At 35.0% G+C, this 14,159-nt stretch overlaps 1 protein-coding gene across 1 annotated transcript; it reads left to right on the top strand.

Moving 5' to 3' along the window:
* The first annotated feature begins 222 nt into the window (after nucleotides 1-222).
* Nucleotides 223-12,645, top strand: LOC132546667 (protein misato homolog 1-like). Its single transcript, XM_060210389.1, has 14 exons — nucleotides 223-338; nucleotides 1,513-1,602; nucleotides 1,712-1,824; nucleotides 2,481-2,553; nucleotides 2,901-2,994; nucleotides 3,353-3,494; nucleotides 4,003-4,120; nucleotides 5,243-5,377; nucleotides 6,850-7,002; nucleotides 8,174-8,299; nucleotides 9,114-9,295; nucleotides 10,311-10,412; nucleotides 11,540-11,655; nucleotides 12,152-12,645. Exons 1-14 carry the CDS (start codon nucleotides 261-263, stop codon nucleotides 12,361-12,363), a joined length of 1,734 nt encoding a protein of 577 aa, XP_060066372.1. The 5' UTR covers nucleotides 223-260; the 3' UTR covers nucleotides 12,364-12,645.
* Nucleotides 12,646-14,159: the final 1,514 nt, after the last annotated feature.

Below are 14,159 nucleotides of genomic sequence, written 5' to 3'. Positions count from 1 at the left end.
CGTTCTCGTTTTGGTTCAGGAATTGAAATGAACTGGTCCCCTCGCGATAACATTTTCCAGAGGTTTTTACTTTTTATTCTAAAACAATGTTGCGAAAATGATGATACTTCTTATGTCATGTAAACAAGCAAATTGAAACTGGTGGCGCCAACCTCGACCCGCGCAGTTTATCCGCAATTTTTATCCGAATGGCACACAAGAAGCTTCACTTCCGGGTTGTTCGAATAGGGTAAACTCAAGCATCACAAACTGCACTGACCATGACCACGAGGGAAGCTGTAACGCTACAAATTGGACACTACAGTAATTTTGTTGGGGCCCATTGGTGGAATATACAGGTGACTGATAACTCTTCAAAGAAAATTTCTGATAGAATCAACTTTATTCGACGAAACTGTGAAATATGATGGTGATAGTATTGATTGTTGTACAAATGTATATGATATATTCCTGCGTCTATCACAAATGCATGTCTCAATGTTTCTAGGGGAAGAAGGTTTGTTTAATGTACATTATCTAGCTCCCCTTAAAACATCATTAAATGCCCCTGTAGCATCTGTTTCATACAAAAAGACGACAGTTGCAAATATGCAATCCAATACAGAATAGAGCCGAATGCCGTCCGACGGGTTATGACAATCTGTCTACGATTCATATTAATTTCACAATTGTGCAATTTATTTCTCCAGTGTTATTTTTGTACAAGTAAATTGTGTCCCCCTGTGTGAAGTGTAGGTACATTGCACGAGGAAGGTTAGCCAATGCTTAATTCATGAACTTATACGGTTGCAGACATTATACGTCTGGTGTAGGAATGAAGGAAAACTTTGGTCAGAGAAAAGTAATACTTCCTTTCTGATCGCGGAGATTAGGGCGAAACTCAAGTGCATAGGAATTACTGTTGTTCATGTTGCTGGATTTGTTGCCACGTCAACAGCCAGGGTATTTTTTAGACAAGGTTTCCTTGTTGTAGCTGGTAACTCCTTACTGAACAGCATGTAGGAGGCTTGTCGCATGACATCAAGAACAATTGGGTAAAGAACATTAAATGTATTTTGCCCACAGACACAAACACAACAACACACAACAGTCTATTTCTCAGCTTCCTGAGGAATACAGACTTCTATGGGTAAGGAGCATCCAAGCACACAGCTTGGATCTTCTCTTGAAGTTATATAGATCAATGCTCTGCTGTGTGAGCTAACAAGGACACTTTTTTTTGTAATTTGTTGGTACAATTAGTGGGTCCTATTGTTCTACAACTGATCAGGTTCTAGTTCAAGGAGAATCTGGGCCATTCAAAGGTATGTCTTGCTGACATTTTCTAGCTTTCTGTTTCACTTCAAATATGAAAAGAAGAATAATCCTTGTCAAAAGTAAGCCTGGAAAGGAATTTTCCCTAATTACTCCTCAAAAGATAGTTGATTTTGTACCAAGAGAGCAGTCATAAAAAACTGACAAATGGTTTAAGTACCAGGTAATACAACTTGAATTAATTTGTATATGTTACAGGAGTCAACTTTCATCTATGACCCGAAACTGGCACCAGCGCAGAAAGATATAGACCATGATGTGCTGTTTAGAGAAGGGAAGAATCTAAGGGTAAATTCTAGAAATGCAAAATGGAAATTTGTCCCTGAATGTTAATTAAGACCATTAAAAATTGTTTCTTTAGTATATATAAGATGTCATTTCAATACATTCTTTTCAGGGAGAAGTTACCTACACGCCAAGACTTGTCGCCCTTGACCTGAAGGGAAGTCTAAATACCCTCAAACAGGAGGGCAATTTGTACGACCACAGACACCAGGAGGAAATTCAATGGTAATAACATGTTTTACTTTGAATTCCGTCAGTTTCAAGAGATTTGTATTCATTTTATTACAGAAAGATTTTAATTTATTTCTAGTTTTTAGTATTAACATGTAGCAAAAATTGTATGTTTATAGTAAAGTAAATCCTGACTATGATCCGCTTTTTTTCTTTCTTTTTTTTTTTTTTTTTTTCATTCTGTTTAAAATTTTTACATCTTATGTAAATGTGTTGTCTGGATGGGATTATTAACTGTTCAGAGTTAACTTAAGATATCATGGGAAGATTGATTTCCTGATAAATTTGAATGTTTATTAAAAAATACCAAGCCACTGACATTTAAAATTGCTGAAATTTGCAATTTTGAATTAATTAGAACTGTGTTTTGATCCATTTAAGTTTCATTTTTAGCACTTTTTACAGTGAGACTTTCCCTTGTAAATGATTTTATAAATAATTTATAGATAAATTTATGTTCCCTTAATTGTTCATTGAGCTTATATTTGGTTGAATATAGTGCATGTGTTCACATAAAGAGATTTACAAGACTATAGAAGATAAGAAAACTAACTATTGAAGAGACCTGGACATTATTAACAATATCAATCTTGGCTGCTGAGATTTGACATGGCCCCATGGCATCGTTTATACCAGATATTATGTTACAGGACAGGAGATGTCACACTACATCAGGAAGACAACATAGAGAAAAATCCTTACCTGGTAGACTTGGAGAAGGAGGTCAGTGACAGTCCAAATATATACAGTTACCCTCGTTATCTTGAAATCAAATATGTATTTCATCAGTCCCGACCTGATTTCACACTAAATATTCAAACTCATATAAATTTAATATTCTGATAAATCAGACATTTCCACGGCTTTGTGATAATGAGGTTTGAATGTACACAAATGTATATATATACAGTGTATACATATTGGTCATATAAAGATGTTTTTACATCATCAATACAAAAACTAATGCAATTTGTAGAGTAACATGTTCTTTGGGCATTATTGGCCACACAAGTTCATGAGTAATTATATGTGTCAACATTTCATAGGATTTGCTTCTGTTTGTGTAACAGGAACAGGTTTATATGAAAGGCACTGCAGGCAGCAACAACAGTCAGGAATCTATTGAGGATGTTGAAGTCAAAGACACAGGAAGTGAGGACAGAGGTAAGACAGTCAGGTTGAACACAGAATGAGGTCAAAGTTTAGAGGGTCAATATGAATATAAGTAATTGATCTGAAAGATGAGAGGGTCAAATTGAACACAGATAGTTAGGTCAAAGGTGAGGAGGTCTAGTTGAACGCAAGTAGTAAGGTCAAAGGTGAGGTCAAGTTAAACAATAGTAGTTGACTTTCAAAGGTGAATAAGTCAGCTTGAACCTTCACATAATTTTAACACAGATGTTCAAATTTCATGACACTGTAAAAAAGGTCAAATGTAATATCTCAGAACCTTTGATAGCTGACATAAAGTATGATATTTCAGATATGCTTGTAATACCTCTTTTTCATTATTACCCTTCAGAAAAGAAACAAAAACCAAGTGATGCTGGATGTGGTAATCAATTCTACAAACTTGACGAGTCTGTGAATGTGTGGTCAGACTACCTGCGAACATTTCTCCATCCCAAGTCCATACACATCGTAGAGCAGTACAGACACAAAAAGCAAGTCACCCTTTATATTAGTAAACTGTCAGGTTAATTTTGGTAGTAAGGATTCAGTGGAAAATTCTATATATAGATTCTCATATTGTATTATTTACTGTTAAATGATTTTTGTTTAGGGTCTAAAATGTAATACATTGAATTTTTGCTAATTTGTTGGAAAAGATAAGGTTAGGTCAGTAGAGAAATACTGTACTCATTGTTTACAAAGTATATATAGAAAACAATTCTTGGCTTTGAATTTTTGAAGGCCTTTCTTGAAAATTCTTTCAAAAATTCAGGTAGATTTAGAAAATACAGTGTTGCTTAAATTAGCAAAATTATAGGACTTTTTCAGACCAAGTACATATCCTATGGGTTTGGTCAGATTTTCATATTAATAATAGATAATCAAAGAGTATTTTATTTAAAGCAAATTTGTTTAAACATCGTCATTTTCACATTAGTACCCATGTGTCCTGCTCACATCCTTTTATTCTAAAAAGTAAATTTTCTGCTCAATTTTCAGCGACCTGCAGCCGTTCGATATTTATGGATGTGGACAGGAAGTGATGTCAGACTATGAGACCAGAGTTGATATTGAAGACAGACTACACTTTTTTATAGAGGAGTGTGACCATTTACAGGTGTGTGTTTAGATACAAAGTATATCCTACATGATATGTAGTGATTGGTTGGTTGGTTGTCTGCTTTTCGTCTCCGTGGATTTTCCTACCACTAATCTCAACATCAAGCTTAAGCATTCTGGCAATATGTAGTAACTTACGTTAAGCTTCAAGTGTTTAGCATATCATTTCCAATTAGATAATCTGTGCAAGGGGGAAAAGATATGTAACTATGAAACTGCTGAGTTTAAATTCTCAAAACAATGATCTCTTGAGGCAATATAATGTTAACATTCTTAAGAATTTAGCACAATCAAATTTTAGTGCATAACTGCTTTCTTGCAAATGCCTGCCTCATTTATATACTTTAATAATCAATAATGATATACCGTCAGATTTTAGTGCAATATTTTCAAGGCAAAAATCGTTAAAAGAAGTTTCCACTAAAATATGTATATTTACAGTAAGCCTTCGGTAACAAGATTTCAGTTGTGTGTAGTCACATGGAACAAATATATCAATATTATCCATTGATTTGTTGAATGACATATGCTATATTATAGTTTTTCGATTTCATGGAAGAATATATTTAGTGGTTGTTCTGGTTGGGGCCAGTTACGGGGGTTAATTTTTAGCAGTATACAGTTTTTGAACAACTTGTCGATACATTACATAATTTATATAAAGAAGCATATACCGGTACTCTTCTTGATACTCTCATTGACTGTCAAATATTTACGAGGAATTTCATGTTTTTTTAATAACTGCAAATATCAAAATATCTAGATTAAAACCCCTGCCAATATAACCAGCTAAAAAGTACATGTCTTTTTATGCTAACTGGAATTTTTTTTGCAAACTTCTCACCTGATTTCAAAATGTTATCCAAGTACTCAATCGTTTTTAGAAACAAAAAAATTATTTCTATCCTGAACAGCTTTGAAAAAACCATCTGTACTTTGCCATTACTTAACACCATCTCTAACATACCTCATTTTTACTAGAGGTGACCACCAATTATATTTAATACTAGATATGTGAGGGACTGTCTCTTCTCCCAACAATGCACCTGCCGCCTGCCTTTCCGTGACCTTTTAGAATTGTTCACAGTATTACATTAGTATTTTGTTTGGTTGATTTCAGGGCTTCCAGGTTTTATTAGACACATTTGACGGATTTGGTGGTTTGGGATCCCATGTATTGCAACACCTGGAAGACGAGTATTCTTCCAAAGGAATTTTCACTTTTGCTGTAACACCCAACAATCTCCCTGATAATGTAAGTAGGTCCTCTTTGAAGATCACATTAACCCTTCACAATTGTTCCATTGGTAATAAAAGGCTTTGTAGGAGGGCAACAAACAGACTGTCAGTTTTGAAGAATTTCAGGCAAATATTCATCAAAGTATAACAGATGATAAACTCTGAAAGTTTACATTTGCACTTTGATAGCTTGATAGTGTTTTTTATGATCTGCTATGTAGATTTTAATGTCACTACATTCTTCTGTTAAAATGTTCTCCCTATGTTTACACTGTTATCTCTATTAAAGGCTGTCAACCGATTCCTATATTCTTACATTTCTTACATCAAAAACCTATATTTTGAAAGACCTCCAATATTTCCTATATTTTCCTATTTTTTGAAAAATATCTTTTTTCACGAAATTTGTCGCTGATAAATGTAGAGATTGTAAATATTTCTTTGATACTGCTTTTGTCTTCTTTATTTTACAAGTTAGAGAATTATTAAGTCATTAACAGCATCACCAGCCACCAGATAATGATTCAGTTCATCTCTTTATCACCTGTGTGGGCACCTTGCAAGGCAGTACATCAGGATATTGGCCTTTAAGGTGTCCATGGAGATGATGATGAGCTATGCAACAGCTTTCTGCCTGGATTGTGATGCTGTTGAAGTGAATGGTTACTTTAAGGTAGTTTTTAATCATTAATTAATATAGAAACAGTTAGTGAAGGTAAGAATTTTTAGTATAAATGCCTTTGAATGAAAAAATTTTTGTTTGGAAAACTCTTACATTTTGCCTCAAAACTAGCAAAAAACTCCAATGTGTGTTGAAAAAATATTCCTATATTCCTCCTATATTTTGAAGAAGACTTGGTTGACAGCCTGCTATTAAAACCTGTTCTATCTTTTTAGACATCTGTTATATGAAAATATATTTAAAAATTCTATTCACTGTATTAATCTAGTAATTTGATCCCCAAGCCCAGTGACATTCATTGCTTTTCAGTAGATGTGTGAGTACCTGAAATTTCATTTACTTGTAATAACCCAACCTTTTGACTTTCACTCAAAAAGAAATGCTGCAAAAAGCAGTCATTCTTAACATCAAAAATCAAAACCTTCCTAAGCATGATAGATTGACTCATAAATCACATCATGGACAAGATCTATTGTAAAAAGTGTTGGACGACTTTCATAGCAGGAGCCTGTCATTTAGTTTAATTAGTTATTACATAACCACTTTTGTTAATAAGTTTGACCTATTTGACCAGGTTTGTTCATTAATAAAATAAATATGAACCTACTTATTTTATTTGAATTTCAATTTTTGGTGAGACTTGACAAAATTTATTACAAATCTTTGTATCGGCACATCCATGCCCATTGGTACTGTTGAAATATTGACTAACCAGTGAATTTGCATGCATAAACAAAAGTAGTCTGTGTATTCATTGAAAATTCTAAAAAGAATTAATCTTATCATGCATTTGATTTTTTTTTCAGACACCACAAAATCGTGCTAATAGAATTCTGAACTCTGCCATTAGTTTTAGTAAATGTTGGAGCAACAGTTCTCTGTTTGTACCGATGTGTCTAGCTAATAGTCTGTGGAAAACTGTTGGTCCTCCAGTACAGTTACCACATCTACAATACAAGGTAGGTAACTCTCACCAGTAACAGGAAAAGAGGTAAAAATGTGACAACTTTGTCAGTGTGTGTGTTGGTGTCAGCATCCACGACCTGATGATTGGAGAGTAGCTTTAAGATCAGTTTTGCAAAGTGTATGTAGGTACTGACCATAGGGTTAACAGAATTCAGGTGAATTGGGTAAATTCAATATTTATCAAATTTCTGAAATGTTTCAAACATTCTTACACTAGTTTTTTCCAAAATAAGACCACTTAGGCATGTCTATTTCTACCAAAAGATTAATTGATATAAATTAATTGCTTCACAGTAGTCGTAAGATATAAAGTTAAATCAGTTTTAAGTCAAAGATTCATGGTGACATGTCGTCATTGTTTTTTGTCTGTTGTCCATCTTCCATTAACTTTTAAACATTTCACATTTTCCACCAAGTTGTGGTCACAAGCATCAATACCTGATGGAGCAAATTTGCAGAATCCATAATGTACCATTTAGTCTCCAGGGTTAGAGCAAGTTGTGGGTGGACCCAAACTGCTGAAAGCACAATAAAATGCCAATGTAAGAACTTTTTTAAAAAAATGCATACATTCTGTTTGCCAGTGTTTAAGTGCACTGGGCCACGAGGCATTAACAATTGGAAGTAGCGAAATTTACAAATAGTAAAACTTTCAAAATCATAACTTTTTAGGTCATCCGACCGAAGGGTCCAATGACCTATTGCGACCGCCTTTTGTCCGGCATCATCTGTCGTCCGACTTTTTCAACTTCTTCTCAAGTTCTACATGTCTCATTGAGCTGAAACTTACCAGAAATGATTGTGACATGATCCTGACCAAAGTTCGTTAATTTCTGGTTGGTCCGCAATCCAACATGGCCGCCATCTTGAAAACACATTTTCGACTTCTTCTCAAGTTCAAAATTTGAAATCTTGTATGTTATGTCAGATGACCGTTAAGGACCATGGGCCTCTTGTTAGTATAGACATATACATCAGAAACATTTTTTTTAATGTCGCAACAACTAACACTTAGTGCCACATGCAGGTTATATTTTTGCGGAAATTTTACTACCTGTAAACTGTAGGATTTCTTCCTTGAACTCAGTTGACCATCAAGACTTAATGGGCCTCTTGTTCTTTCAATTGTAGAATTGTCTTTATAAACCTTAATATTTATTTCAGTCAATAAACTACCACACCAGTGCCATCCTGGCTGCCACTTTGAACTCGCTTACCTCCCCTTACCGCCAGCCTACTGTACTACATATGCGAGACCTAACAGACACTTTTCACTCACTGGGCAGAAAGGTAATACATCATCAGTAGTACATCAATACTTTTGTAGTCTCCTTACATATCTGTCCTTCTAATTCAGGACCCAGTAGAGTCTCTAAACACCTCAATCCACCCACCTCTGGACCCTGTAGTAACAGCAGTCCTCCCACCTCTGGACCCTGTAGTAACAGCAGTCCTCCCACCCCTGGACCCTGTAGTAACAGCAGTCCTCCCACCTCTGGACCCTGTAGTAACAGCAGTCCTCCCACCTCTGAACCCTGTAGTAACAGCAGTCCTCCCACCTCTGGACCCTGTAGTAACAGCAGTCCTCCCATCTCTGGACCCTGTAGTAACAGCAGTCCTCCCATCTCTGGACCCTTTTGTAACAGCAGTCCTCCAACCTCTGGACCCTGTAGTAACAGCAGTCCTGCAACCTTTGAACCCTGTGTAACATCAGTCCTCCCACCTCAGGACCCTATAGTAACAGCAGTCCTCCCACCTCTGGACCCTGTAGTAACAGCAGTCCTCCCACTCAGGACTCTGTAGTAACGGCAGTCCCCCCACCTCTGGACCCTGTAGTAAAGGCAGTCCATCCAGCTGATGACTCTGTGGTGTCCCAACACCTGATTTCTCCTCTCTCAAGGCCAAATCAACATATTCACAGCTGTTTTCAAATTTATTACCACCAATACTAAATCTCTGTCGTTTATCTTTTTTAAAGATGTATTCCATGTGGATGTACTATGTAAATTGAAATATGGTCATTTTTAATTGAGCTTGTTTTGAAGGTTACCCAAATTATTAGCTACTTGCCTACATCATGCTCAAATTATTTTATTGTGAATAGATAGCATCTGTGAGCTCCAGTTTTCCCTACCCAATTAATGAAGACCAATTCTTGGTGGACTCCTTGTTGTCACTTGGAGACGACCTTCCCTGGGTCTCCCTGACCCCTCATGTGAAGAACAATGCCAATCCGATCATGCAGTCGACTGTGATACAAGGAATCTCCAATAACATCGCCAAAAGGTTTGATTCCTCATACTTGTATATAGATAGATGGACCTAGGTGTTCTCAGTGTTTGTCTTCACTGTTCTGGTGCCTCATGATAGTAAACTTAAATGTTCACTAGTTCTGCAGCACAAAGTCCTCCATTTATCACAATAGATTTTAGGTCACCTGAGACAAAGTCTGATGGTGAACTATTGTGATTTCCATTTGTCTGGCGTCATGCTTGGGTAAACTATTTGAAATATTTTCATCTGACAGACAATTTAAAGTGTGTTTGGGTCTTCCTTCTCAATAACAGCTAAGCAAGAGAGGGAGTCCCTCAAGGAGGAATTATTTCAGTAACACTTTTCGGTCTCAAAATTAATAGTATGGTTAATTGCCATGGCTCTTCATCAATGGAGGGACCCCTGTTTGTGGATGATTTATTGATATTTTACAGATCCAAAAACATATGTTCTCCCGATTGGTGAACATCGGAGGCAAACTGAATGTGTTTATAATTATGGACTAGGCAATAACACACTGATCCATATTCGGGATACTAATTCTTTTAAACTCTGATCTGGATATATAGGCTTAATAAGCCTGCATCCAGTATATTATTATTATTATTAATATTATTATCATTATTGAGCAATAGCTATAACAGTGTTTAAAATTCAAATCTGGGCAGATGACATTCATTTTTGTTTTTCATTTCATAAGATACCAGAAATGAAATTGATAATAATTATGTAAACATTTAAATCAATTTTGAGGTACATGCTGTGAAAATGAAAATTCAGAGAAAAAATGTTTGAACATCAATAACTGAAATACCTTCACACACAGTGCAATTTGACATTGTTTTCTGTTCTACTTAAAAACTTTGAACGTATAGATGCAATCTTTTTAAAAAAATTTTCATGAAGTTGTGAAAAAGACAACTAATGTGATTTGATTATTTGGTTTGAATCACAGGCAAAATTGTTTGTCAATTGATTATTGCTGTAGAAATCTGTTCGTTTTAAATAGAACTAAGTTGACTTACAGATCAGTGCAGGATGAGAGATCACCAAGTCAGTACAGCACCTGTCAGAATGTGCAAGACATCATACAAGTTTACCTTCGAGAAAGATTCCGTACCACACACAGGTGTGTATAGAGCTATCCCACACAGGTGTGTGTATAGCGACACCTAGCATAGGTGTGTTTATACTGACACCACACACTGGTGAACTTAGTGATACCTCACACTGTTAAGCATATGTATATGTATAGAATGACAGCTTACACAGGCGTTTATGGTGACTCCTCACACTTGTGTGTATGTAAAAAACACCTCACACTAGTTTGTATATAAAGACACTTCACACTAGTATGTATAAAAAGACACATCACACAAGTATGTATATACAGACACCTCACAAGTATGTATAAAAAGACACATCACACTAGTATGTATATACAGACACCTCACAAGTATGTATAAAAAGACACATCACACAAGTATGTATATACAGACACCTCAAAATTATGTATAAAAAGACACATCACACGAGTATGTATATAAAACATCTCTCACTACTATGTATATACAGACACCTGACAAGTATGTATAAAAAGACACATCACACTACAATGAATAGACAGACACCTGACAAGTATGTATAAAAAGACATATCACACTACTATGCATATACAGACACATCATAAGTATGTATAAAAAAACACATCACACTACTATGTATATACAGACACCTCACAAGTATGTATAAAAAGACACATCACACAAGTATATATAAAAAGATGTGTTACACAAGTGTGTATATTAAGGCACCTCACAAGTATGTATAAAAAGACACATCACACAAGTATTTATATCAAGACACCTATCACATGTATATATATAAAGACACCACACACAAGTATACATGTACCTTTGTAATAAATTTTCAAAATACTTTTGATGAATAATAGAAAGATTAAAGACAGATTGAAACATTATTTTTAACCATAAGCTCAGTAAACTCAATAATTTGATTGATTTTTCTGATCCAGCAGGAAACATGTTTAATATCTAAAGTATATCATAATTTTTCATAAACTTTGCTTTGTTGATTAAGTTTTTGGTCCCTGAGAATAGATTTGTTAGATATTCCTGGTAAAGCCATCAACAAGTTATTGTAATTATTATTAAGTTTTCTCAGAATGTCACAAGGTACATAAAGACTGTTGAACATGTCAGCTTAGTCATGTATGTATGATGTGTTATGTTTCAGTGCTGCTACAGTTTTACAGGATCCTTGTAAGGTTGTCTCCCCTTGTCCTCACATTTTCAAACCAAGTGTCGCAAAGAATGGATTTCTGTCCTCAACTAAGCGACCAGATTTACAAGGTAATCCCTTCAGTAATTCCAACTGTTTTTGCATTATTTAACATTAATGTTGTAAATAAACATTATATTCTACATTAAAGATTCTTGAATTGTTTTCCTTGATGCTTTTGTAGTATAAAACAACAATTCATTTATTTTCTATATAAACTATAAATTTGTAGTATATCAGTAAGTACACTTATAATCTTTACATAGATTTATTATGATGAGATATAGACAAGAAATAATTTAAGATATATTATAGGTGATTAGATAGACTTGGTTTCACCTTTCAAGATGTATTGTGCTAGGGAGAATCTGACATTCTTTTCAATTAACACAAATTCATATAAAGAATTTGCCATTGTAAATAAAATTTGCAGAATATGGTCATTAACGTTTGCTGTTTTCCGAACCTGTGACCATATTCACAAGTTCAATGTTTTGATGGAGGAAAAATTTAATATAAAAGACTTGATTTTAATATTGTTAACATATTTGCTGTTTCTGTCTGTAGGAGTTGAGAGTGTACCTATGATGTCAAGCCTTCAGATATCTCCAGACATTGCAGAGCTGCTCAGTACACTTCACACTGAGGCTTCCAAACTAAACATACGTAAACACCATCGGTACCTAGCTGCTGGCATGGAGGAGGACGACTACATGGAGATTCTGGGAGACATTGAGAATCTACGTCGCTGCTATGAAGAACCAGGGGACATGGGTTGAGGGAGTCACTTCTGAGATAATTAACAAGCTGCCTACTGGCATTAAGTCTGGAAAGAACTATGATTGTCAGCACTTTCTTCTCCGTATTATCAGAGAACAAAAAAGAGGGTACTGCAATATGTGCTGGCCATTCTTAAAGCAACAGGATACATAACTCTTGCATGGTGTGTGACCTGTTAACACTGTACAGATTTCACAAGTTCAGGTTCAGAACAGAGAAATCTTCAATTCAATGGAATACTGTGATATTACTGTACTGTAATAAAGTCCTTTTAAACTATAGACTTCGTCTTTATTTGATACTATGAAAAAAGGACAATTTAGTCAAATATGGGTAAACGAATTTGAAATATCAGCCAGAGTCTGCAAAATTTAACTTCCAACGAAAATTTCCATAATTGTAAATAATAGGACTATTCTATTCTGAATCTGTTCTTCAATGTAGTAATTTCATTTCTGGGAAAGTTCTAGTTTAGTTCAACATCCAGGTCTATCATGGTGACAGAATATGCAGTACATCTAAGTGATATAATGACCCGAGAATAAGCTAAGCTGCTTTAACTTAACTCGGTCGAAATGTTTCATGTAGTCTTGAATTATTCTACTATACACAAACACATGTACCAGATGCTTGAACTCCTATGTTAAGCTGTCGAGCATAAAACAGTTCACTAAGATACAATCCATTTCACTTAATATCAAAATGCGTCCAGAAATATGTGTGCACCTTCCCCGATTTATGCTGAAATTCAGCATAAAATAAAATAGATATGCAGTTAGTTATTTTCAGGTAAGTACAATTGGACCTCTCAATCTGCAGACACTTTGCAATCCAGTCTCTGTCCTGATCTTTACCCGGCATTTTTTCACGGGTTTAATCGGTCCAACCATTTCAAATGCTTACGCTGAAGCAATCCTGTCCTTTGAGAACATCCCAATTTTTCAAGACTCTGCAAGGAGTTAAGTAATAGTTAAAGACCCCTCTGTATTAGGTCATTGCAGTCCCTGTTTATACAAATTGTTCCGTCAAGATTTCATGTCCCTCATTACATTTAGATACAGAAGAAAGCAGGAAGTTCTGTCAATATGCTGACATGCTTTGTTCACAAGGAGAAATTTTGGATTTTATGGAGAAAAACAACTCAAATTGTCCATTTATTTCCGATACCTTAGATATTTGATGTGATGCGATTGAAGTTCATGATGAAGTCACTGTAAATTTTTCAGTATGAAATGCAATTTTACACACCTTATGCAAATATGAAGACCTTTCCAAACCAAGTTGCCTTCTCTCTTGAAGAAATATTACTGTATCATGTATTCAGACCATCGGTCTTTTTGAATGGCCAAGTTGCTAGTTTTATCATTAGATGGACCTTAAAGTTTGCCTTGAGGTAGTTTCTTTTTTTAACTAGTAAGAAAGTAACCAACTGATCTTTGTTGATGGCTTTATACGCCTAGTTGTACATTGTATGATCTTTCCCATTTTTTCTCTTCCCCTTTAATTTGCCCATTAATTTCATGCAATTTGAAAATTCAGCCAAAAAATTGCAATAATCTTTTACTGAACCATCCAAGGTGGTTAACCGTCTGCAACCTTTGTTCCTTTTTTGATTAATATACCTATATAACAATTTACGAAATTCACCACAGGATTCCACATCAAAGCCACATATTTGTGAAGAAATTAATTTTGGCATAACTAATTCAACAAATAAGACCCTGAAAGCTGTCAAATACATGTATTTATAACCTTTCAAAATTTTCTAAGCCACAACTTAAAATAACAAACCCTT

The sequence above is a fragment of the Ylistrum balloti genome, unplaced genomic scaffold (genome assembly GCF_031769215.1).
Source record: "Ylistrum balloti isolate Yb309-2 unplaced genomic scaffold, AGI_CSIRO_Ybal_v1 Utg369904, whole genome shotgun sequence".
Lineage (NCBI taxonomy): Eukaryota > Metazoa > Mollusca > Bivalvia > Pectinida > Pectinidae > Ylistrum > Ylistrum balloti.
The sequence above is the reverse complement of the archived record's forward strand: the minus strand, read 5'-3'. Positions and strand labels throughout refer to the sequence as shown.